The sequence below is a fragment of the Aplidium turbinatum genome, chromosome 13 (genome assembly GCF_918807975.1).
Source record: "Aplidium turbinatum chromosome 13, kaAplTurb1.1, whole genome shotgun sequence".
NCBI classification, from domain to species: domain Eukaryota; kingdom Metazoa; phylum Chordata; class Ascidiacea; order Aplousobranchia; family Polyclinidae; genus Aplidium; species Aplidium turbinatum.
The window spans coordinates 747,886-772,928 of NC_137484.1; the positions used below are offsets into that span (position 1 = coordinate 747,886).

A 25,043-nucleotide genomic window follows, 5' to 3' on the forward strand; every position below is an offset into this window, starting at 1 on the left:
TTTCCAAGACATTTCATACAGTGAAAAATAATTTTTTTTGCGATAACTATCTAATTCTTTTAGTTTGGAACTAACGTCATTAAAAATTGTCTAAGAAAGTTTTTTTACGTACTAAAAGTGAACATTATTGTAAAAAATTGTCTTTTCAAAAAAATTTTTCCAAGACATTTCATACAGTGAAAAATAATTTTTTTTTGCGAAACTATCTAATTCTTTTAGTTTGGAACTAACGTCGTTAAAAATTGTCTAAAAAAGTTTTTTTACGTACTAAAAATGAACATTATTGAAAAAAAATTGTTTTTTCAAACAATTTTTCCAAGACATTTCATACAGTAAAAAATAATTTTTTTTTGCGAAACTATCTAATTCTTTTAGTTTGGAACTAACGTCATTAAAAATTGTCTAAGAAAGTTTTTTTACGTACTAAAAGTGAACATTATTGAAAAAAAATTGTCTTTTAAAAAAAAATTTTCAAAAATTTTTCTAAGACATTTCATATAGTGAAAAATAATTTTTTTTGCGAAACTATCTAATTCTTTTAGTTTGGAACTAACGTCATTAAAAATTGTCTAAGAAAGTTTTTTTACGTACTAAACGTGAACATTATTGAAAAAAAATTGTCTTTTTAAACAATTTATTCAAAAATTTTTCTAAGACATTTCATACAGTGAAAAATAATTTTTTTTTGCGAAACTATCTAATTCGTTTAGTTTGGAACTAGCGTCATTAAAAATTGTCTAAGAATGTTTTTTTACGTACTAAAAGTGAACATTATTGAAAAAAAATTGTCTTTTCAAAAAATTTATTCAAAAATTTTTCTAAGACATTTCATACAGTGAAAAATAATTTTTTTTTGCGAAACTATCTAATTCTTTTAGTTTGGAACTAACGTCATTAAAAATTGTCTAAGAAAGTTTTTTTACGTACTAAAAATGAACATTATTGAAAAAAAATTGTCTTTTCAAAAAAATTTTTCCAAGACACTTTATACAGTGAAAAATAATTTTTTTTGCAAAACTATCTAATTCTTTTAGTTTGGAATTAACGTCATTAAAAATTGTCTAAGAAAGTTTTTTTATGTACTAAAAGTGAACATTATTGAAAAAAAATTGTCTTTTCAAAAAAATTTTTCAAAAGTTTTTCTAAGACATTTCATACAGTGAAAAATAATTTTTTTTTGCGAAACTATCTAATTCTTTTAGTTTGGAACTAACGTCATTAAAAATTGTCTAAGAAAGTTTTTTTACGTACTAAAAGTGAACATTATTGAAAAAAATTGTCTTTTCAAAAAAATTATTCCAAGACATTTCATACAGTGAAAAATAATTTTTTTTTGCGAAACTATCTAATTCTTTTAGTTTGGAACTAACGTCATTAAAAATTGTCTAAGAAAGTTTTTTTACGTACTAAAAGTGAACATTATTGAAAAAAATTGTCTTTTCAAAAAAATTATTCCAAGACATTTCATACAGTGAAAAATAATTTTTTTTTGCGAAACTATCCAATTCTTTTAGTTTGGAACTAACGTCATTAAAAATTGTCTAAGAAAGTTTTTCTACGTACTAAAAGTGAACATTATTGAAAAAAATTGTCTTTTCAAAAAAATTATTCCAAGACATTTCATACAGTGAAAAATAATTTTTTTTTGCGAAACTATCTAATTCTTTTAGTTTGGAACTAACGTCATTAAAAATTGTCTAAGAAAGTTTTTTTACGTACTAAAAGTGAACATTATTGAAAAAAAATTGTCTTCAAAAAAACTTTTCAAAAATTTTTCTAAGACATTTCATTCAGTAAAAAAAATTTTTTTTTGCGAAACTATCTAATTCTTTTAGTTTGGAACTAACGTCATTAAAAATTGTCTAAGAAAGTTTTTTTACGTACTAAAAGTGAACATTATTGAAAAAAATTGTCTTTTCAAAAAAATTTTTCCAAGACATTTCATACAGTGAAAAATAATTTTTTTTTGCGAAACTATCTAATTCTTTTAGTTTGGAACTAACGTCATTAAAAATTGTCTAAGAAAGTTTTTTTACGTACTAAAAGTGAACATTATTGAAAAAAAATTGTCTTTTCAAAAAAATTTTTCAAAAATTTTTCTAAGACATTTCATACAGTGAAAAATAATTTTTTTTGCGAAACTATCTAATTCTTTTAGTTTGGAACTAACGTCATTAAAAATTGTCTAAGAAAGTTTTTTTACGTACTAAGAGTGAACATTATTGAAAAAAAATTGTCCTTTAAAAAAATTATTTCAAAAATTTTTCTAAGACATTTCATACAGTGAAAAATAATTTTTTTTTGCGAAACTATCTAATTCTTTTAGTTTGGAACTAACGTCATTAAAAATTGTCTAAGAAAGTTTTTTTACGTACTAAAAATGAACATTATTGAAAAAAAATTGTCTTTTCAAAAAAATTTTTCCAAGACACTTTATACAGTGAAAAATAATTTTTTTTGCGAAACTATCTAATTCTTTTAGTTTGGAATTAACGTCATTAAAAATTGTCTAAGAAAGTTTTTTTACGTACTAAAAGTGAACATTATTGAAAAAAAATTGTCTTTTCAAAAAAATTTTTCAAAAGTTTTTCCAAGACATTTCATACAGTGAAAAATAATTTTTTTTTGCGAAACTATCTAATTCTTTTAGTTTGGAATTAACGTCATTAAAAATTGTCTAAGAAAGTTTTTTTACGTACTAAAAGTGAACATTATTGAAAAAAATTGTCTTTTCAAAAAAATTATTCCAAGACATTTCATACAGTGAAAAATAATTTTTTTTTGCGAAACTATCTAATTCTTTTAGTTTGGAACTAACGTCATTAAAAATTGTCTAAGAAAGTTTTTTTACGTACTAAAAGTGAACATTATTGAAAAAAAATTGTCTTTTCAAAAAAATTTTTCAAAGATTTTTCTAAGACATTTCATACAGTGAAAAATAATTTTTTTTTGCGAAACTATCTAATTCTTTTAGTTTGGAACTAACGTCATTAAAAATTGTCTAAGAAAGTTTTTTTACGTACTAAAAGTGAACATTATTGAAAAAAATTGTCTTTTCAAAAAAATTATTCCAAGACATTTCATACAGTGAAAAATAATTTTTTTTTGCGAAACTATCCAATTCTTTTAGTTTGGAACTAACGTCATTAAAAATTGTCTAAGAAAGTTTTTCTACGTACTAAAAGTGAACATTATTGAAAAAAATTGTCTTTTCAAAAAAATTATTCCAAGACATTTCATACAGTGAAAAATAATTTTTTTTTGCGAAACTATCTAATTCTTTTAGTTTGGAACTAACGTCATTAAAAATTGTCTAAGAAAGTTTTTTTACGTACTAAAAGTGAACATTATTGAAAAAAAATTGTCTTCAAAAAAACTTTTCAAAAATTTTTCTAAGACATTTCATTCAGTAAAAAAAAATTTTTTTTGCGAAACTATCTAATTCTTTTAGTTTGGAACTAACGTCATTAAAAATTGTCTAAGAAAGTTTTTTTACGTACTAAAAGTGAACATTATTGAAAAAAATTGTCTTTTCAAAAAAATTATTCCAAGACATTTCATACAGTGAAAAATAATTTTTTTTTGCGAAACTATCTAATTCTTTTAGTTTGGAACTAACGTCATTAAAAATTGTCTAAGAAAGTTTTTTTACGTACTAAAAGTGAACATTATTGAAAAAAAATTGTCTTTTCAAAAAAATTTTTCAAAAATTTTTCTAAGACATTTCATACAGTGAAAAATAATTTTTTTTGCGAAACTATCTAATTCTTTTAGTTTGGAACTAACGTCATTAAAAATTGTCTAAGAAAGTTTTTTTACGTACTAAAAGTGAACATTATTGAAAAAAAATTGTCCTTTAAAAAAAATATTTCAAAACTTTTTCTAAGACATTTCATACAGTGAAAACAAATTTTTTTTTGCGAAACTATCTAATTTTTTTAGTTTGGAACTAACGTCATTAAAAATTGTCTAAGAAAGTTTTTTTACGTACTGAAAGTGAACATTATTGAAAAAAATTGTCTTTTCAAAAAAATTATTCCAAGACATTTCATACAGTGAAAAATAATTTTTTTTTGCGAAACTATCTAATTCTTTTAGTTTGGAACTAACGTCATTAAAAATTGTCTAAGAAAGTTTTTTTACGTACTAAAAATGAACATTATTGAAAAAAAATTGTCTTTTCAAAAAATTTTTCCAAGACATTTCATACAGTGAAAAATAATTTTTTTTGCGATAACTATCTAATTCTTTTAGTTTGGAACTAACGTCATTAAAAATTGTCTAAGAAAGTTTTTTTACGTACTAAAAGTGAACATTATTGTAAAAAATTGTCTTTTCAAAAAAATTTTTCCAAGACATTTCATACAGTGAAAAATAATTTTTTTTTGCGAAACTATCTAATTCTTTTAGTTTGGAACTAACGTCGTTAAAAATTGTCTAAAAAAGTTTTTTTACGTACTAAAAATGAACATTATTGAAAAAAAATTGTTTTTTCAAACAATTTTTCCAAGACATTTCATACAGTAAAAAATAATTTTTTTTTGCGAAACTATCTAATTCTTTTAGTTTGGAACTAACGTCATTAAAAATTGTCTAAGAAAGTTTTTTTACGTACTAAAAGTGAACATTATTGAAAAAAAATTGTCTTTTAAAAAAAAATTTTCAAAAATTTTTCTAAGACATTTCATACAGTGAAAAATAATTTTTTTTGCGAAACTATCTAATTCTTTTAGTTTGGAACTAACGTCATTAAAAATTGTCTAAGAAAGTTTTTTTACGTACTAAACGTGAACATTATTGAAAAAAAATTGTCTTTTTAAACAATTTATTCAAAAATTTTTCTAAGACATTTCATACAATGAAAAATAATTTTTTTTTGCGAAACTATCTAATTCGTTTAGTTTGGAACTAACGTCATTAAAAATTGTCTAAGAATGTTTTTTTACGTACTAAAAGTGAACATTATTGAAAAAAAATTGTCTTTTCAAAAAATTTATTCAAAAATTTTTCTAAGACATTTCATACAGTGAAAAATAATTTTTTTTTGCGAAACTATCTAATTCTTTTAGTTTGGAACTAACGTCATTAAAAATTGTCTAAGAAAGTTTTTTTACGTACTAAAAATGAACATTATTGAAAAAAAATTGTCTTTTCAAAAAAATTTTTCCAAGACACTTTATACAGTGAAAAATAATTTTTTTTGCGAAACTATCTAATTCTTTTAGTTTGGAATTAACGTCATTAAAAATTGTCTAAGAAAGTTTTTTTACGTACTAAAAGTGAACATTATTGAAAAAAAATTGTCTTTTCAAAAAAATTTTTCAAAAGTTTTTCTAAGACATTTCATACAGTGAAAAATAATTTTTTTTTGCGAAACTATCTAATTCTTTTAGTTTGGAACTAACGTCATTAAAAATTGTCTAAGAAAGATTTTTTACGTACTAAAAATGAACATTATTGAAAAAAAATTGTCTTTTCAAAAAAATTTTTCCAAGACATTTCATACAGTGAAAAATAATTTTTTTTTGCGAAACTATCTAATTCTTTTAGTTTGGAACTAACGTCATTAAAAATTGTCTAAGAAAGTTTTTTTACGTACTAAAAGTGAACATTATTGAATAAAATTGTCTTTTCAAAAAAATTTTTCAAAAATTTTTCTAAGACTTTTCATGCAGTGAAAAATAATTTTTTTTTGCGAAACTATCTAATTCTTTTAGTTTGGAACATGAAAATCAAAACATGAAATCAAAACAGTGACGAATGTAATATTCTTTACTGTCTTTATTTTATCATTAAAAAGTGTCAGTCAATTGTTCCATAGGTTACTTACATACATGACCAATGGGACAAGGGGGGTATGTCCTCGTACGTACACCTTGTGAGCTGAATCAGAGAACCTTGCGGTTTCTCTCGTGCATAAGGGGGGGGGGGCGTTTAACCAACTGAGCTATCGGGACGGACCGCAATCTGAACATACTTTTAAAAAAGCGACTCGCAATTTGAAGGCAGACTAGTGATTTGAGAGGATGATTTGATTTTCAGACGTCAGCATAAATTGTCGGTCGGAGGTCCTATGAAGTTAGTTCTTTATGGGCCTACTGTTTGTTTTCCAGATTTGAATATGGAGAACTGCCTTGAAGTAGCCTACATTGCTCAAGCACATATAGTTACATAACCTACTCCAAAAATTAAAAAATTACTTTTTGTTTGATCTTGCTGTTTTTTTTTTGTTTATTTTACTAAAGTATGATATTTATCCACAGGCCATTCAGGGCAGACGTTTTCACCATTATTGAAGAACAAAAAGATTACGCTTAAGTTTCATTTGAGCCTCATACTAAAATTCCGAGGCAAGGTTCGTCAGGTTGTCTTTGTTGAAATGACGGAACTCAAGGATTAAAGTTGTTTCAATACGCTATACCACTTGACTGTTTTTGGATTCCTGTTGAAGAAGATATAAGCAAACTTCGGAAGCAGTTATTACAATTCTGCTCCTGTTATACACTAGGCCAGGGATGGCCAACTTCTCATCGATTGTGATTGACTGGAAAATTTCTTAATCACTAGCGATCGACCGGTCGGTGATAAAGTCACTAAACAATTTTTTTCCAGTGACACCTTTACTGTAAATACATTTACATTTATCACACATTCACCATCGTCACATTTGTCAGCACAGAGCAATCTATTCATGTTTCAGTTAATTTGGTTCTTTACAATAAAACACGAAAAGAATAATTATGTTCTACAACTAAATTTACTTTAAATTTCTTCTAATGAGTCAGTGAGATATTAGAGTCATCATGTTGTAGGTACTTCAGCTTGCCGTTATCAGGACATAAGCTGTCTAAAGCAATCATCCAGGTGGCGGTCGGTTAGCACAGCACGTTGCTTTGTTTTGATTACGTTCACAAATGAAAATGCAGATTGACATAAATAAGTTGAACCAAAACAAGAATGGATGTGTTCCGCACATCTTTTGATATTGCACTATTTTGCATCAACAACAAACCACCAGAAATCATCTTCGGATGCTCGAACCTTCAATGTCTACATTTCCACTTCAATTGTATCTACGTACCTGTTTCCAACAAAAATATTTCATTTATTTTGAGAGAAATTAGTAGAGAGTAGACACAATTAAATCCGACTTGAACGGGTATGAGACGTAGTCGACTATTTCTTCGATTTCATGAAAAACACTAAATCGAAATTCAAAGTCATCAAAAACCATTTTTATTTTTCAGCAATGGATATTTTGTTTCTATACTTACTAAAGCTCTGACTGGATTTATCTACCAATCAAATTATCTGAGTCGATCGAGAATTTTTCTTTCCGGAATATTGATGAAAAACATGCTTTTTAGGAATGTTTTTCTTTCTTGTATGACTGTTTGTTATCAAAAACATGTGTTAATGTTTGTTTTTTTGCTGTGTATTGTGGATAGTGTGTAACATCGACAATGCCTGACAAACCTGTCAAAACCTGGTAATGATCGACAACCCAAGAAAACATTCGACAATGCCTAATAAACCTATCAACCACTGAATATGTTCGACAATGCCTGGAAATCCTAGACAATGGCTGAAGATGTCCTACAATGCCTGCCAGAAAGAATCTAAAGTAACTTACTTTATAATGCCTGAGAACCCCTGACTCCTGAAAATGCTCGACAACCCCTGAATATGTTCGACAATACTTGAAAATTTCCGACAATGCCTAACAAGCCTGTCAACCATTGATAATGATCAACAATGCCTGGAAATCCTAGACAATGCCTTGAAATTACCAACAATGCCTGAAAGTAGCTACTCTACAATGCCTAACAACCCCTGAAAATGCTCGACAACCCCTGAATATGTTCGACAATGCCTGAAAATGTCAAGCATTGTAGGCAATCACTGATAAATTTGTCAATCACTGATAATGATCGACAATGCCTGGAAATCCTAGACAATGCCTTTAAATTATAGACAATGCCTGAAAGTAGCTACTCTACAATGCCTGACAACCCCTGAAAATGCTCGACAACCCCTGAAAATGTTCGACAATGCCTGAAAATGTTCTATAATGACTAACAAACTTGTCAACCACTGATAAAATGATTGACAATGCCTGGAAATCCTAGACAATGCCTGGAATTTCCCAACAATGCCTGAAAGTAGCTACTCTACAATGCCTGACAACCCCTGAAAATGCTCGACAACCCCTGAAAATGTTCGACAATGCCTGAAAATGTTCTATAATGCCTGACAAACCTGTCAACCATTGATAATGATCAACAATGCCTGGAAATCCTAGACAATGCCTGGAAATTCCCAACAATGCCTGAAAGTAGCTACTCTACAATGCCTGACAACCCCTGAAAATGCTCGACAACCCCTGAAAATGTTCGACAATGCCTGAAAATGTTCTATCATGACTGAAAAATCTGTCAACCACTGATAATGATCGACAATGCCTGGAAATCCTAGACAATGCCTTTAGATTATAGACAATGCCTGAAAGTATAGCTACTGTACAATGCCTGACAACCCCTGAAAATGCTCGACAACACCTGAAAATGTTCGACAATGCCTGAAAATGTTCTATAATGCCTAACAAACTTGTCAACCACTGATAATTAAGACAACAATTTTTTGTTTATCTATTTTATTCAGTGTTTCTATATGTTTTTGAGGTCTCTGATGCAGGGTTGCCAGACTGAAATTTGAAAAAAAGGCCAAACTCAACAAGAAAAAAGGCCAAATTGAGGCCAAATAGGTAGAAAAAAGGCCAAAAATAAGCCAAACTTAAACAAGATAAAATAAGCATTGTAATTAGGGTTGTCAGACTGTGAAAAGGTCTTAATGCCAAAATAATACAAGAAAAATCAATGGAAAATTTTCTTAGGAGGTGTAGGCCTAGCGCCTGCGGTCTTGTTTCATGTTTGCTTTAGACAGTCTAATTGCCGTTGTGAAATTTGTGCTTGGTAGGAATTTGAAACGCTGGCTGAAAATTAGGGCGTTTCCTCGGAATTTTCACCACTTATTAGGGTTTGATTTTACATATGTAGTTTTACGTTGTTGTAGGTGTTGCGCATTTGACACATGCTGCCAGGCCCGTAGCCAGCCGGGGGCCAGGAGGACCTCGCCCCCCTGAAAAAAAATTGCCCCCTAGCAAAATCCCAACATTCTCGAGCAACAGCCACAATTATAATGATTTTGCCCATTTAAAATTTTTCGGCCCTCCCTAAAAACAGTTGAACCCCCTTGCTCTGCGGTCTGGCGACGGCCCTGCATGCTGCATTGCTTGAAGCAATAAGCCCCTTTAAATCATTCGTTCAGCGTTAAATAAACACAGTCAGTTTGTGAGTTTCCAGTATGGTTTCTGTCGGCTAGTTGTGTGGTGCCTTATTTTCTCAGTCAGTTTGTCACGGATGCCTTTTTCGAAAGTCACGGTGTTAGTTTAATTATGGTTGTAGTGTAGTTTTTCATGTTCTGAATTAGTTTAGCTCGTTCTATTTGAATTCAAGGCATTATTTGGCTACAACGTTCCGACGTGGAAGTTCATTCATTTCTTTGTAATAAACTCTTACTCGCAAAAAAAGCAAGGTATTGTTCTCAAGATTATCCCCACTACACGCTAGTACCCGGGATGTTGCTGTAGCAGCTACAGCTAGGTATGGGAGGATGTTTAGACCACTCGACGTCCGCTACAAAGGCAATACCTTAGCAAGGTATGAAAGGAATGGTCCAACAGGAAAGAGTCTTACTGTAGTGTCGAACAGACCTGAACACTTTTCATAAGAAGGTCAAATATGAAGGCAATCAATATTAAAATGTTGTCAGTAAATAAAGCTAAATTCATATCGTCATAATTGAATAATTTATGTTCATGTCGTCTAAATTCCTCAATCGTCGTAGGCTACTGCGTGATGTGCAGTCTGACCATGGGAAGAGCTCAACACTTTGCTCTCCTGGGCCGCATCGAAACGGGCTTTTGCTTAAGGATGGGTTTCTTTTATGTCTGGTTTTCTTTCTCCATCCTATTTTTATTATGATGACTGCTCATCCACATTAATATTGAAACTGGCAAATGCGAACCACAACACTTTTCATTAGGCTATCATTTATTGCTACATGTGTGCTTCTGTTTGTTTTTTGGGTTTTTTGGCCGTGCTAACTACAGACATACAGGCTAGGCTATACTACATGATTTACTATTCAGGCACGTTTTAAACCTTTCAAGGTTTTGCCACCATTTCCCGTTCATTAACGTCCTGGTAGGCCTATATCGACTATTGTAGTTACTATACTTAGTTAGTATCTTTTTCGTCCCGGACGCGTTAATGACTAAAAATAAATGAATGAATGATGTATGTGAACTGAATTAAGTGAAATGAATTAAGTGAACATTACTACAGTAATTATTAAAAAAAGATTCTTTTGTAACAAGTCTATGATCAATAATATATTTGCTCATCACAAATTTATTTATAACATCACAATAATGGTAATTTGAAACGCACTCAATTGCGCAACCACAAATCACTTGTATTGCTCAACAACTGAATTTCTGAAAGCATGCTCTGCTGGCAAGCCAGCGGTTGTGTTGGACTACCGATCGATCGAAAATGCAGCTGACTTTAGTGACCTTTTGGTCTTTCGCTGCCATCCTTGTTGTGCGAATTATTTGTGTTTATTGTGTTTTTGTATATTTTTGTTTTTTTCTTTTTTGCCAACAAAACAAAAATAAATTGAACTGAAAAGTGAACACGATAGTCGTTACATTTCTGTGTAGGCCACCTACTTTTGAGCGTTAACATTATAATTCCAAAATAATGTCTATAACATTCATATTTATCGATATCTTATGACTTATAGCGGATTTTAATAAATTATAGCAAAAATAATTCTGAAAGTAGCAAGTATATGTATATAATAAGAGGACTGTAGCAGATAAGTTTTAATCCGCTACAGTGGTGACATCTGGCACCACTGGCTGGCTTAGAGGGGAGCGCAGTCTGACTCGGCGTCACATTACAAGTATTTAACAAGTATAGAACATGTATTGAACAATGGTGAATACGGTTTTCATCTGGTAAAGTTACGATATATGAGAAATATTGATTATTATGCATTTTAAAGATTAAATTTAAAAAAGGCCAAATTTAAGGCCAAATCTAGAAAAAGGCCAAACGTATAATTTCTAAGGCCAAACGGCTTTAAAAAAAGCCAAACTCGAGAAATTTGGCCTTAAAAAGGCCAATCTGGTAACCCTGCTCTGATGCCGAATTTGGTGCTAGTTTTTGTCTAGTGTCAATGGTTTGGAAGATATTTTTAGTTATACTTGAAAATTAGTCAAAATATTGCGCATTAATTGAGATTATAATTTTCTTTAAAGTGCTGTTCGATATCACACATCCTGCCTAAATCATTTATTATTGCTTTTCATCACTCGCTAGACACTGCTAAAGAGCTATAAACTTGCAACGTGAAAATTTTTTGAACACGTGATTGGTCAAAACTTTGGCGGTTTACAACGGTAGCCACTTTAACAAGTCGAAATTCTGCCACTGAAATTGACTAGGATGAAACCGCCAACCAATCACAAGCTACGTTACCTGTGACGTCATTACGTGAACAAAATGTCTGCACGAGTGCGCTTGATTCACAGCTGATCATTCACAGATCCAACAATAATGTCGAATTACAGAATTTCAGCAATCAGCAGTAGAGTTGTTCCAAAACTGCTGCATATCGTACCAATAGCACAAATAAACTTTTTGAGATCAATTTTCTTCGTTGATTCCGAATATGCTTTCGTTTTTTGTATAGCACTTCAGGTTTGTATTTTTATGTGTCAAGTCGCAAACAAATGTTTCTAAATGTCACTCAGAATCACAACGCATGGTCAAATCCGCATTGTACAGGCTTGAGGTTAAAGTCGTCGCTATTATGTCAAATTGCGTCGCATTTGCATCGATATAGGTCAAATTTAAACACTGAAACTGCCTGTTCGGTACTACAAATACCAATAACTTTATGCAATTACTTTAATCAAACATATTTCGAGCTGAAAAGTGTTAGTCTGCGGCAAGATTTAACAGTTTAGCTCAATTAACTCCAACTGCCTTTGTCTAAATCAGGGGTTGCCAACCTGTGGTACGAGAAGGTTTTTCCGGTGGCACGCGGGTAGCTTCCGTTTTTTTTCACAAAAACGTGGATTCACAACTTTATATTTTGTTCATCTGATTTTGTTTACAAAAAACGATTGCTCTTGATAGATATCATCTACTGTTTTATAGCTTAAGCTACAAATAGCGTGGAATAATGCTAGTTGTAAGCTAAAACTAGATCGGAATAAAATGTTCAATAACAGTTACAAGGAATGTTCTCCAATGAACTTCTGACTCAGTATGGCCTCTTCATATTCAACGCTAGCTTCCCATGCTGTTCCACAGCTACTGATTTTCGCTTCCACGTGGGAATGCGAGCAGCGATTTTCAGTTATGATGAACATCAAGTCAAAAAAACGAAACCGACTAGGTGCGCCCGGAAATGACTTTTGATGCGCTGTTAGCAAATTTACACCGGGCATCGACCAATTGGTTGACAGTAAACAAAAATCTCATTAAATTTAGTTGTGGTGCTTTAGGGTTATTTTTGTAAGCCAATAATATTCTTCTGAATAAAATATTATTCGATTAAATTAGTTGTTCTGCAAGAAGTGGTACGCTTGGCAGTACAGAGCGACCAAGTGATACGAGATCGTAAAAAGGTTGGAAACCCCTGGTCTAAATCCTGGCTCAACTTTTTGTACCTGTACGTTGTGTAAATATTCAATACACTGTGGTACTTCCACTATTGTTAGGCCAGATCATCATCCATGTGTCTCTCCTCTCGTTGCCTACAGTAGATGAGACCTGGCATTTGTCTGCATTAACTTCCTCAATATTTAATATGTCATCGTTAGCAATTGCGCTATTTGTGAATTCATTTGAGGCTTTGGGCACCGGAATCAATATATTTGAACTAGCAAATTCAATCCACAACACTTTCTATTAGGCTGTTATTTAACACTAAACATACATACGTGCTGAGATTTGTGGCCGTGTTAGCAACTGAAAAAATCAACTTGGTGTGAAGGTCACAGAACTGTTCAAAATGAAAGTTCAGTATTACAGTTTTCAAACAAGTGCTGTGCTTGCAACGTGCAAAACAACTCGGCTCCAGGTCCCCTGCGGTCACAGACACGCATATTATCCCTGAATAGGGGAGTGTCGCGAGTGCCAGTCGCTCATTGTCGCCTGGTTTGATTGCAAACAAGTCAATTCTATGTAGTTGCTTTCCTCATTGCGTCCAGAGATGTTGCACCATAAGCAGCCCTCATTGCATCTGCATGCTCTCCATAACGGTGAGCGTAGGGGTTTGGTTTCGCACGTTTTTGTGGCAGTGGATCACACGCAACATTTCTATCCGATCCGCGCTTTCGTTTTGCCTTCAGAGATTTAGGCCGATTATCCTCCCTTCCGATTGTCAATCCAGCGTCTTGACAGATTGATAGAGCATCAGCTGTTACTGCATCTATCCGAGCGACTGCATCATTTATAAATGCGTGGTCGTTGTGATCGTGAACACGATACAGAACATTACGCACCCGATCTACCGTTGCATTAACATCCCGCATAGATATCATGGGTGTGGTAGGTGATTCATTGCTGGGTCCAGGGGCGTCGTGGTTTATGGATTCAACATTGCTGGAAAATTCGAAAGACGGTTGTACAACACTTTCTGGAGAATCTGATGGGCAAGGCACCGCTAACTTACCAACCACGTCGGGATCGAGCACAATAAACACAGATTTGGTGTACCACGTTGGGAAGGATTCCCAACGGACATTTGCCACATTATGAATAATGGCAAACATATGTTTGCAAGGAAGAAAATTGAGTTGAAAATTTTGGCATGTGCAGTTTGGCGCACAGTTGAAACTGCCAAAGGTTGTTCTGTAGCATACTTCTGATGAAGTGCTTTTCACAACAAACGTATCTCCATCTTGAACAATGGAGCTGGCGGTGACGTCTTGTGATGAAATAATACGATTCAAACAATCGTGAATGAAATGTTTGGGCCGATTTTTCAGGTAATCGGGAATCGAAGAGTTATAAGACCGATAAAATTCCGACGAGAACATGTTTTCTTGTTCGTACCTAAACATTGCAAAGAACATTACCTAAACATTACCAACATTACCTAAACATTGCAAAGTTCGTAGCTAAACATTGCAAAGTTCGTAGCTAAACATTGCAAAGTTCGTAGCTAAACATTTGCAAAGATAACAGAATTATTAACAGCAGACAAACATGCAGAAAGTGACAACATTCAAGGGTTACTCTAGAGTCTAGAAAGTCACTAACCGACGTTTGTTGTCAGGGAGAAATTCCTTGTGGAGAAGCGTTACAAGAGCAGATAACGACTTATCTCTTCTGGTGCTGATGTATTCCTTCAGAGTCCTGTTCTGTCGCTCTACTCCATTGTTGGTGTGAAACGTGATGCTGACCTTGTCAGAACGGTAAAACCACACCCAACGCTGAAACCCACCATAAACAAGTTTATTATTTCATTGAACTAGCCTACTATTTATTTGCATTTAGGGTGGTTTCAATTGCACACCAACCTTCTTTTCTGTAAGCCAAACATTTTCAATATAATTCCGGAGTTTCGAATTGCTGACCCAACAATTGCTGTCCTTCAACTCCATTAATGTTTTTTCGAAAGACTGTTCGCTCTCAGCTCTTGCTAGTGCTCGCAAGTATGTCAGTACAATTGCTTTGTCATCACGAACGCCATTGTCACTTTTCCTCATCCACCTTTCCCAGGCTTGTTCGCGATGAAAGGCACAGAGTAAAACGGAGCAATCTGCGAAACAAGAAATTGTTGGCACTGAGCGGTAAAGTGCAGTAACAAGTTAGCAGTGACGATACAAACGCATGAGCAATGGAAACAGCACACACACACAAGTAATGAAAATGTGAATGCAATTCACTAACTTGAAAAAACGCTTTCGATGGCCTTGATTTCCGCCTCACATTTGTCGGTCATAAAAAACGAAGGATTCCAGTCTTCCGACCACCCTTTTAGAACAGAAAGCGCTTCCGCTATATCCGAAGCTTGTTCATTTTGAATGATAAATGTAGCAACAACCTGGTAACCAACATTCGTTTTGACACAAAGAAAAAATAGAGGAAGGGAATACTTGGACGTCTTGTAAGTTGCATCCAAAAGGCAAGTGCCTTGGCCGTAACGATGCAACAATCGTCTTTGCCAACCCATTTGGTGAACAAATAACAAACTCTGGGCGCATTGCATCACAGGAAGTCCATCAGAATTGGTGCTAATCGACTGTGAACCCCCTGCAACGTAGGGTCGAAACAATATATTGTCGTGAGGCCCGCATGTTTTCTTCCACTCTTCAACTAAAACGTGCAAATTTTCCTGATCCATTTTGGATACCTTTTGCTTCGTATATGCACCAAAAAAGTGATTCTGGATGTCCTTTTTGGTGGGATTATACCGCCGATTAGTTTCAAGGGGCATTTCAACATCTTGAAACAGTACATGTTTAACGTACGACTTCAGACCACGTTGAAGTTCTGGAATGCTACATATTCCGTCCGCCACCATTTCATGTATTTTACCAATTAGCCTTCCATCAATTCTTTGAAGAGGCCCTGCATTCTGCAACAAAGTTGATGGTTAACGCACAAAGTACCTGTTACTTCATCATAACCAAAAAGCCGATCACGTCATGCAATTATGTAAACCAACCTCTCCGACAACATGGCCACTGTGGTCATGGCGATCAGGAAATTTGATGCTCCAGTAAACCTCTTTTTTGACATTTTGAGCATCACCGGCTAACGCATGTTTGAGGCGTTCACAAATGTCACGGCGTGATGCAGAGACAAGAAATGAAGAAATCTGAAGCAAAAATAAAATCTTCTTTGTAAAACAATGGTTGATATAGCAAAATGTCAAGTACAAGCGTCGCCAATATTAATAAGCCTACTGTTTGATGTCACTTACCGCCAGGGTTGATCTCTAAGTGGTCAAAACTGGTTTTGACCACTAAGCGGTTTAAACCTGGTTTTAACCGGTCAAAACTAGGTTTAAACTGGTCAAAACCCAAAAAAATATTTTTATGTAGTGAATGGTCGGCTACCTGGGCTATTTAGGAAATATAAAAGTAGTTGTGACCGTTTTGATATGCAGGCCTCGAAATAGCTGGCGGCCATGGCCGCCTGAACTTTCATTAATTGCCGCCAATACCGACCTGTCAGGCAAAATTTAATGGCAAATGTTTTTCATAAAAAAAAAATTTTCGAATAAATTCTTGTACTTCAGTTGGCTGTGCTAATTGTTCATCGTTCTACCAAGCATTTTTTGGTTCATCAGAAACTTATTTTTAGAATTTGAATTTTCTCAATAATTAAAATACCCGTATGTCTGAACAAACAACTAATCAAAGCAATTTATTGACAGTGCGCCTTATAATCGGATGCGCTTTATGGTCAGCAAAATACGGTAACCAACTGATTGAAATATTAAAAATAAACAGAGAAATTGAATATTTTTTGTTCCAAATCCAGCATTTAGGTTATTGTTGATCAAAACAAAATATAGTTGAACATCATTACTAAACATGGAGGGTAATATTTTTAATTCAATTGAAAAGCTACTTGAGTCATACACTAAAGGGGTTTTGACCAGTAATAGGTGGTCAAAACTGCCCGGTTTAAACCAGGTTTTAACCGGTTTTAACCAGGCGGTTTAAACCGATCAACCCTGCTTACCGCAAACTCAGGAAACTTTGTAACTTCCTTAGCATGAATGCGTGCTGAGCAATTGAACTTCTTTGAGCCTTGCGGGCACAGGTTCCTACGGGAAATGTTGTGATCTGATAGCTGTGAAAACATGAATCGCATAACTGTTCACACTTCAATGAACCTGAAAATTTTTATACGACATTTGAAGAACTCTCCACTCAATTGATATTACTTTTACTGCTAAGTGGAACAACCAGTGGAGTATCCTGGTTGATTTTCCTAGTCATGCAATGGAGGGAGGGTCATAGCCAGTGTAGGGGTGTCTGGGGGCATGCCCCCACATGAAAATTACTCTAAGAACGAACACGCTAGGCCTACTCGTGCCAGAAATAACTTACACGTTTTGTAATGGGAATATCCCCACATAGTGATTTTTGTTTTGCATGCAATTTCAAATCAGCATGCCTTGGTCCCATTTGCGCTACTGTAGTAAAAGAGCGGCGAATAGGCAAATTGTATTATCAACGCATACTGATCTCCCCTCAGCATGCAAGGTTGCCAGGGTCAACAAAGTTGCCATCAGAATAGCAAGGCATGCAGTGCCACTGCATGCATGGAGAATACGCCACTGGGGACAACCCATACAATATCATACATAAAGGAATCACAATAAAGCTTGACAAGAAAGTAATAAATGCTGAGGAAATAACGTTACAGTGCTTTATTTCTCTTCAATTAATGCAAAGCCATATCTGCACTGAATTATTGAACACAAGTATCCAGAAAAGTAGCGTACTGCTTGGGAAACCGTCAACTCTCGTTTTCTATCATTCTGCACTTTGTTGTAGTCTTTTCCATGCTGGCACATCAATGTAACACTTCTGGAATTGATGTACGGTGTATCAGATGAAAGATCCCATTGAATACGACTCTTTGCAATATCTATCAACAATACATACACAACATTTAAAGGATTTGTTGCAACAAAACGCACATGACAACAATCATATGGAAAAGGTGATGTAAACTGAACTGCCTTCTTAGTTCTTACTGCCGAAAAAGAAACTGAAAAACTACACACTCATGCTAAGTTTTACCACAAATAGTTTTTCTGCATGTGATGAACTTGGTGGAGGTGGAGGTTTCAAATTGCAGCACAGAAGATTGAACCTCATCAAATGAAGATAAGTTCTGCTGGAAGATATTTAATACGAATTGGCAATGCTAACCTATAGTGGACACAAGATACACTTAAAGTAGCTACGTGATCAACAATACAAAATCACAAGATGCTGGGCTAAGTTGACTTTGAAGACGTTGTGATGGTATTGAGTTTCATGTACACAATGCATCGTTGTAAATACAAACCCGAACAAACGCGTCACGTTCAGGAGTATCGTAGCTTTCGTTTACTTGTGTAGAGTTCTGAAAGTTACAAAAAAAAACATTTGTGATGACTAGAGTCCGCAAAAGTCAAAAATTTTTAGGACCTCGTTTATCCACGAATCAAAGAGTAAAGTTGTTTTCAGCACCTAGGGGGGGGGCTGTTTCTAAGAAGTTTATAGGTTAAAATTTTGAATAAAGCCAAAATTTGTCAAATTATGACTTTTGACAATCTTTTTGTGTTTTTTGAGAGTAATTTTTGTCAAAATCCTCGTGGAAGCATTGTAAATCAAGAACTGCGAAACAATGAAACCATACTAACCCATAAAATAGGAAATATGTCACAATGCCCACTTAGATCAGCAGTACATTTTATCGCAAATTGTCCCTTGTTTATTCATTGTTACGTATTTAAATAATTTTTAAAAAACACCCCTTCTTCACAAACGTGGTCTTTTCGAAGAACAACAGTTTGGATTTTAGGAATAGCCTACTGACATTCTGTAATACAAAAATGCGTAAGCAAGCTAAATCATCTTCAGCAAAAGTTAGACAGGGTTGTCGAGATTTTCCTATCACCAAAAAACACGAAGCACTTTTTATAATCCATAAAACACCTTGAATTTTCAACAAAATATTACGTTTGGGTAACTGATATCAATTCAAGGAAGAACTGTGCCCTCTGCAAATGACCAATTTCGTTACAAAATAAAGTAAAAAAAAAATTTTTACGTCAAAATTAAAATGGCCCTAGTGATGACTCAACATATTTCCCTATACGCTCTTTTTCAACCTCACTGCGGACATTCACCTGACATGGATGGTTGTGTTCATTTAGATTAGGAAAGGTAACACAGCATCCAGTCGAGCTTAGCCTTGTTGTATTTCCTTTTAATATTATTTGCAGTTGTTTGCTCATGTCCCATTTGGTCGTGGAAGTTTGTGTAGATACCTTAACAAAAACAGAGGGAATGTGATATGAATGCATATCGTCAAAACAGAGTATGATTTAAAAAATGCAATTAGCTTAATTAACGAAAAATCATGAACATAGTAATATTGCCAACGTTATGATAAATGCTACTGAAAGCTAATCTCAATCCATTACATATGTGATGAGTTACCTTATATTCTGGAAATTCAGCAATTTTGAAAAGTTTAACCGTGGCATTGCACTGATCCGTCATCACGACCTGTTATGAAAATCATAGGATAAGTTGATTTTAGTCCAAAAGTTTGTAGGTGTGAGACACAATGTGCATTTCATGACAGTAGTTCTCAATATGGGACATGGCAACATTTTTGTTAGGGCGTGTTTTGCTGTATTATTTTATCTTACCTACCACTTGTAGATCAATACTTTTCTTAAACGTGGAAAGGGTTTTTTCTGCCTTGTGCTGCTGATTGAATCTCTGAACGCCCAAAAAAATCCTCACTTAAGTATTTTGGCAAAGCAAGAGCTGATAGATTTTCCGTCATCTTATTTAGTCGAATGTAGGTTTAGTGTTGTTGCATGTTAAGAGAAATCGACTAGAAATCACCAAACGTGGTGATTTGAGACTGAAATCGATTAATTTAAAGTAAACTTCGTAACAATCAAATACGTAACATATATCAAACACACGGCTCCAATTAACGTTATTACTGAGTATAGTTACAAATTTCAATCAAGTTTGTGCATTTATAGTTCATATCGTGTAGTAAGCATTGAAGTGACTTAGCGAAAACAAATGCTTTTGAAACATGTGAGATGGGCCTGATTTTTTTTTCAAAACAAGAGTGGGGCCTGAGTCAAGAAAGGTTGAGATGCAGATGTTATGGCATTTACCTGAGTGCTTTGCTGTGAAGAAGCTTTTTTTGGTCGACATTTGAACTGGACATATTCCAACTTGATGTATGGTGTATTCTCTCGCCAATAAATCTTGCTATTTGACACTTCTGCATAGTAACATTTCTTAGTAACATATTAATAACATTTTAGTAACATTTCATTTCTTTTCATAGTAACTTTTCAGAATCTTTGTCATCTAGGAAAATGCTATTATTGCAGTATGAATACGTACCAACACTGAGTACACTAGTGAATTACAATGACATGAAACTAAAAATTAACATTAACATGGCACCGTATGCTCGTTTCCGAACAACAAAAAGTTTGGTTCCTGCTTTTGCTTCGTACTCTTCAATGGATCTCATGGCATCTTCAACTGAAGCCAACCACTACAACAATAGATAATTTATTCACTGTCTATGCTATTGGAAGTGTGCAAGTGCTCAAAGTTGTTACTGTGCAGCTTACAAAACCATTTGACAAGATTGTTCACTCCAATTTTGTTATGAACTCATGGTGGGACAGCTGATTCTAAAGTGGCCCAAGTTAAAAAAGTGGATTTGAGATCATCAAGTTCAAAGACCCATGCCACTGAAGGTTTGCAATGTTTATTTTAATAAAGGTTGTATGCCCTAATGAAGATTAAGATTAAATAAAGATTGCAAACCTTCAGCGACAACGTCTACCACAGCATGAGTCTCTAAACTCAATTATCTCAAAATCACTGTTTAGACTTGGGCCACTTTAGAATCAGCTGCCCCAATTACTACCAATTGCTAAATATTTTGTAGTTTTTTCTGCTTCGAGTGAACAAATCTTCATTACCCATTTTTTGCCATGAGCAATCAAAGCATTTATGCTGTAGCATAAGATTACCGTGAAGAAATGTAAATACTGCAGACATGTAACAAATCTGAGTTTAGCGAGTAGAAGGTAGCTGATAGTTCGAAGCTCCAGTTTTTCTTCTTTCCTTGTACCGTACTATATTATAAGTACTTCGCCACATTTAGGTTTATTTTATTCTGATAAAAGCTCCTGGTCAGTCAGACTGCAACTTTTAGCTACCTTTTACTTGCTATTTTCAAGTTCTGCAATACTAATTGTGTGAAGTTGGAAACAGTAAAATAGTTGAAAATTGGTTGGTGAACTGTTGATGGTCTTGTTGGACCCTAGTATATTGCAACTGCAACATCACAAACCTGTACTAGTGCATGACTTTCACTTTCAGTATCATCACTTTCCTTTACTTCTGTAGAGTTCTGAAAATCACATAGAACATTTATAATGACACAATATCTTTTTAACGTTTTTAATATGCTCTTTAACCTTACTGTAGACATTCACCTGACAGTGATGGTTGTGTACATCTACTTTAGGAAAGGTGATACAACATCCAGTTGTACTTGAACTTGCTTTGTTTGTTTTTAAAGCCACTCGGAGTTGTTTGTTTATGTCCCTTTTGGTTGTGGAAGTTTGTGTGGACTTGGACACCTTAAAAAAGCAAAGTAGGTGGAGCACACTAAAAAAACTGAATGGTAAAATTAAAAAAACAAAAATCTTTCTTTTGTGCTGCTAGAACATCATCATTTAAGCTGTGGCAAAGTAGGCTACCATATCATACTGTAGTAGCGGTTTGATTGAAGTCAACCAACATCATTTAGTGTTTAGGTTGAAGATGCTGTATAATGATACAAGAAATGAAAGAATGTGAAGATAGCCTACTTGTAAAGTCACACAATAGTATAATAATCATTCGCTATCTCCGCTTGCAGCAGATTGCGCATCAACATGGGTGGGTGCAACCTAGTTCGTACCCTGAACAGTTCGTACCCTCAGTTCGTACCCTGAAAAGATCGGGAGAAAAAATAAAACAAGCCGAAATCGTTGATTGCAGTTTAATAGCACAAAGCCGAAGTCGTTGATCGGAGTTTCCGCAAACAAACTCGAGGATTAGGGTTAGCGGAAACTGCGATCAGCAAGGTTGAGGGCATTAGGGTTAGAGAGCATAGATTACTCGATGGTTAGAGTTAGGGTAAGCGGAAACTGCGGAATAATGTTTGCGGAAACTGCGATCAGCGAGGGTTAGAGCATAGATTAGCCCACTCTATGGTTAGAGTTAGGGTAAGGGTTAGCAGAAACTACGGAAAAATGTTTGCGGAAACTGCGATCAGCGAGGGTTAGGGTAGAGCATAGATTAGTCTATGATTAGAGTGAGCGGAAACTGTGGAAAAATGTCTGCGGAAACTGCGATGAGCGAGGGTTGGTGTTAGGGTAAGAGTTAGCGGAAACCGCTATCAGCGACTTCCGCTTTTTTTTTCGATCTTTTTAGGGTATGAACTGTTCAGGGTACGAACTAGGTTGCATCCAACATGGGTTACTTGACAGGGTTCCATGTGATTTTATGAGCCGTACTGCTTCCATGCTGGCTCAAGGCGGATTGGAAGTTACCTTATAATAAGTTATATTATAATATATAATAATATTACCTTATACTAATAAGTTACCTTATATTCAGGAAATTCAGCAATTTTCAGAAGTTTAACTTTGGCATTGCACTGATTTGTCACCATGACCTGTTATGAAAACCATAGGATAAGTTGATTTCATATACTTGAAGTAATGTAAGCGTGAGGCACTATGTACATGCAACGGTATGGTATATACCTGAGTTCTTTGCTGTAATTCAGCTTCTTTTGGTCGACATTTGAACTGGACATATTCCAACTTAATGTATGGTGTATCCTCTCGCCAATAAATCTTGCTATTTGACATTTCTGCAATAATTTTAGCATTGTGTTTGGCATGTTAAACAATTACCATTATAAAAATGTTGCATATCAATGCACTCGATAGTTATTTTTTAAATATCATAACAAATTATTTTTTGTCATTAATGTGTCCAGAATGAAAAAGATGCTATTAGTTGCAATACATACCGCCTGTACCGGTATGTTAATGAACAGGAAAAGGTGACATGGCCACAAAACTCTGTCCATCCCATTAGCTCAGTGGTTAAGTTTCCGACTCAAGACCAAGCGTTGCTATCGGACTCTCGGCGTATGTGCGCTTGAGCAACGCATCAAAAGGACAACTCTGCGTTCAGAAGAACCTAGTGGATGCTGCGCAATCCATTTGTTTCATGTTTTGATTGTCTATGCGTAATGTGGTGACAGCAGCAACGCTCGAATCCTGCTGAAAGCACTTCTCGTTGAGTCAAGATGCATATCAAATGATTTGTAAATGGACACAATTACATCGATGGTCGCAAGTTAGTACATGGACCGTGGACCCTATAATATTTGTAAAAAAATAAACCCCTAAAATTCAGTATGAACTTAGTAGTTTCTGTGCATTCATACCATATGTATGTTTCTGTGCAACAACAAGTTCTGTTGCTGTTTTGCCTTCATATTCTTCAATGGATTTCATGCCATCTTCCATAGAAGTGAACCACTAAAACAATAATAACTGTATGCGCGCTAGCAAGTAAACACAGTGCAACCGCACGCCATATAGCTGACAAAACAAGTATGCTAAATTATGGTCTAGAATTGACTACAGCATATGGTAAATTATTCCAAGTTTCGACTACTCTATTGGCAAAGGAACATTTATGGCAGTTAAGTTGAGCAAACTGCATAATGTAATTTAATTCTACATCACCACTTTCTGTTAAAATATATCCTGTTAACATCTAAGTGACTAAACTCCTTACCTGAGTTTCATTCATGACGTAATCTAGGCTACTTCTAGAACGCAAATGAAACAAAATAAATTGACTTGACTTGAAACAAAATAAATGAAACAAAATAAATTGACTTGACTCAAGTTAATGCAATTGCAAAATGAAGTCAATTTCGGAAATTTTCGGTTGCAGTTAATGGTTTTCGCGCGTTTTCAATTTCGGGTTTCGCGCTTTTGACGTCACAGAAAACGTAGCTTATGATTGGTTGGCGGTTTCATCCTAGTCAATTTCAGTGGCAGAATTTCGACTTGTTAAAGTGGCTACCGTTTACAACTGGTCACATTTCTCGGAGAGTTGGGCTAGTGGCTAAGCCTTTGTTGTTTATTAGCTAGTCAGCCGTTGAAGGCAAGGACTTTAGTGACTGATGAAGTTTGCAGTGTAAATTTGATAGTGTTAGCATGATTTTAGATGGTTAAATTTGGTAAGAAAAAGTAGAAAAGCAAATGAAGCAGCCCAGTGGTCCAAGTTGCATGGTTTATCTGTTGCTTTGGGTTGCTTAATAATAATAATTATAATAACAACATTTATATAGCGCCACATCCACAGTCAAACTATGCTCCTGGGCGCTGTACATGACAATGGTGATAATTAATACGGTAATTTCAGTCATAATGTTCATTGAAGTAGAACGTTTTCAAGCGAGTTTTGAATTCATTTAAATTTTCTGCTTCTTTCACACAAATAGGCAAACAGTTCCAGCAACTGGCAGCAACAACTGGGAAGGTACGATTTCCATATTGTGTCTTATATGAAGGGTTGCACAAGAGCAATTGATGTTGAGAACGCAAAGTTCTGGCAGGTTTATAATGAACAAGCAAAGTGTCCAGATAGTTTGGAGCAAAACCATGGAAAACTTTATAAATTAATAGACATATTTTGAAGCGAATACGATACAATACTGGAAGCTAATGCAGGGATTTTAGTATAGGAGTGATATGCTCACGTTGACGTGTTGAAGTAATTAACCGAGCAGCAGCATTCTGAACTCTTTGAAGACGCAAAATAGTACAATGTGGAATGTTATTTAACAATGAATTTGAATAATCAAGCCTGGACGTCACAAGTGCATGAGTTAAACTTTTACAAGCATCAACATTAATAAACTGTCTGATGGAACCAATATTTCTAAGATGAAAAAAGCAAGATTTGACAGTGGAACTGACAAAGTTTTCTAAACACAAATGTTGATTTAATGTTACACCAAGCAATTTAATTGAGTTAGAAGAAGAAAGATTGATATTACTCAGGGTAAGGGTCATGTCATTAAACTTTG

At 34.3% G+C, this 25,043-nt stretch overlaps 1 protein-coding gene across 2 annotated transcripts; it reads right to left on the reverse strand.

Annotated features, from left to right (window-relative positions):
• Nucleotides 1–12,995: 12,995 nt before the first annotated feature.
• On the reverse strand, nucleotides 12,996–24,656 carry LOC145782494 (uncharacterized). Of its 2 annotated transcripts, none has more exons than XM_082594294.1 (18): nucleotides 23,385–24,656; nucleotides 22,690–22,799; nucleotides 22,530–22,598; nucleotides 21,370–21,516; nucleotides 21,225–21,284; nucleotides 20,321–20,414; nucleotides 20,023–20,132; nucleotides 19,319–19,387; nucleotides 19,006–19,146; nucleotides 18,180–18,236; nucleotides 17,909–18,002; nucleotides 17,608–17,753; nucleotides 16,839–16,949; nucleotides 15,814–15,966; nucleotides 15,036–15,723; nucleotides 14,663–14,904; nucleotides 14,403–14,575; nucleotides 12,996–14,195 (listed from the first exon to the last, which is right to left on the reverse strand). In XM_082594294.1, exons 1-18 carry the CDS (start codon nucleotides 23,464–23,466, stop codon nucleotides 13,319–13,321), a joined length of 3,423 nt encoding a protein of 1,140 aa, XP_082450420.1. In that variant the 5' UTR covers nucleotides 23,467–24,656; the 3' UTR covers nucleotides 12,996–13,318. The 2 variants fall into 2 exon arrangements, with proteins under 2 accessions (XP_082450420.1, XP_082450419.1); XM_082594293.1 differs by having other exon boundaries at nucleotides 17,909–18,005.
• Nucleotides 24,657–25,043: the final 387 nt, after the last annotated feature.

Excerpts from the sequence above, each read along its gene's own strand:
- LOC145782494 (XM_082594293.1), bottom strand. The coding sequence starts at position 23,466 with ATGGAAGATGGCATGAAATCCATTGAAGAATATGAAGGCAAAACAGCA. Across the intron at positions 21,517-22,529 it reads CTGAATTTCCTGAATATAAG|GTGTCCAAGTCCACACAAAC; the intron begins GTAACTTATTAG and ends TGCTTTTTTAAG. Across the intron at positions 18,237-19,005 it reads AACACAACCATCCATGTCAG|AACTCTACACAAGTAAACGA; the intron begins GTGAATGTCCGC and ends TGTAACTTTCAG.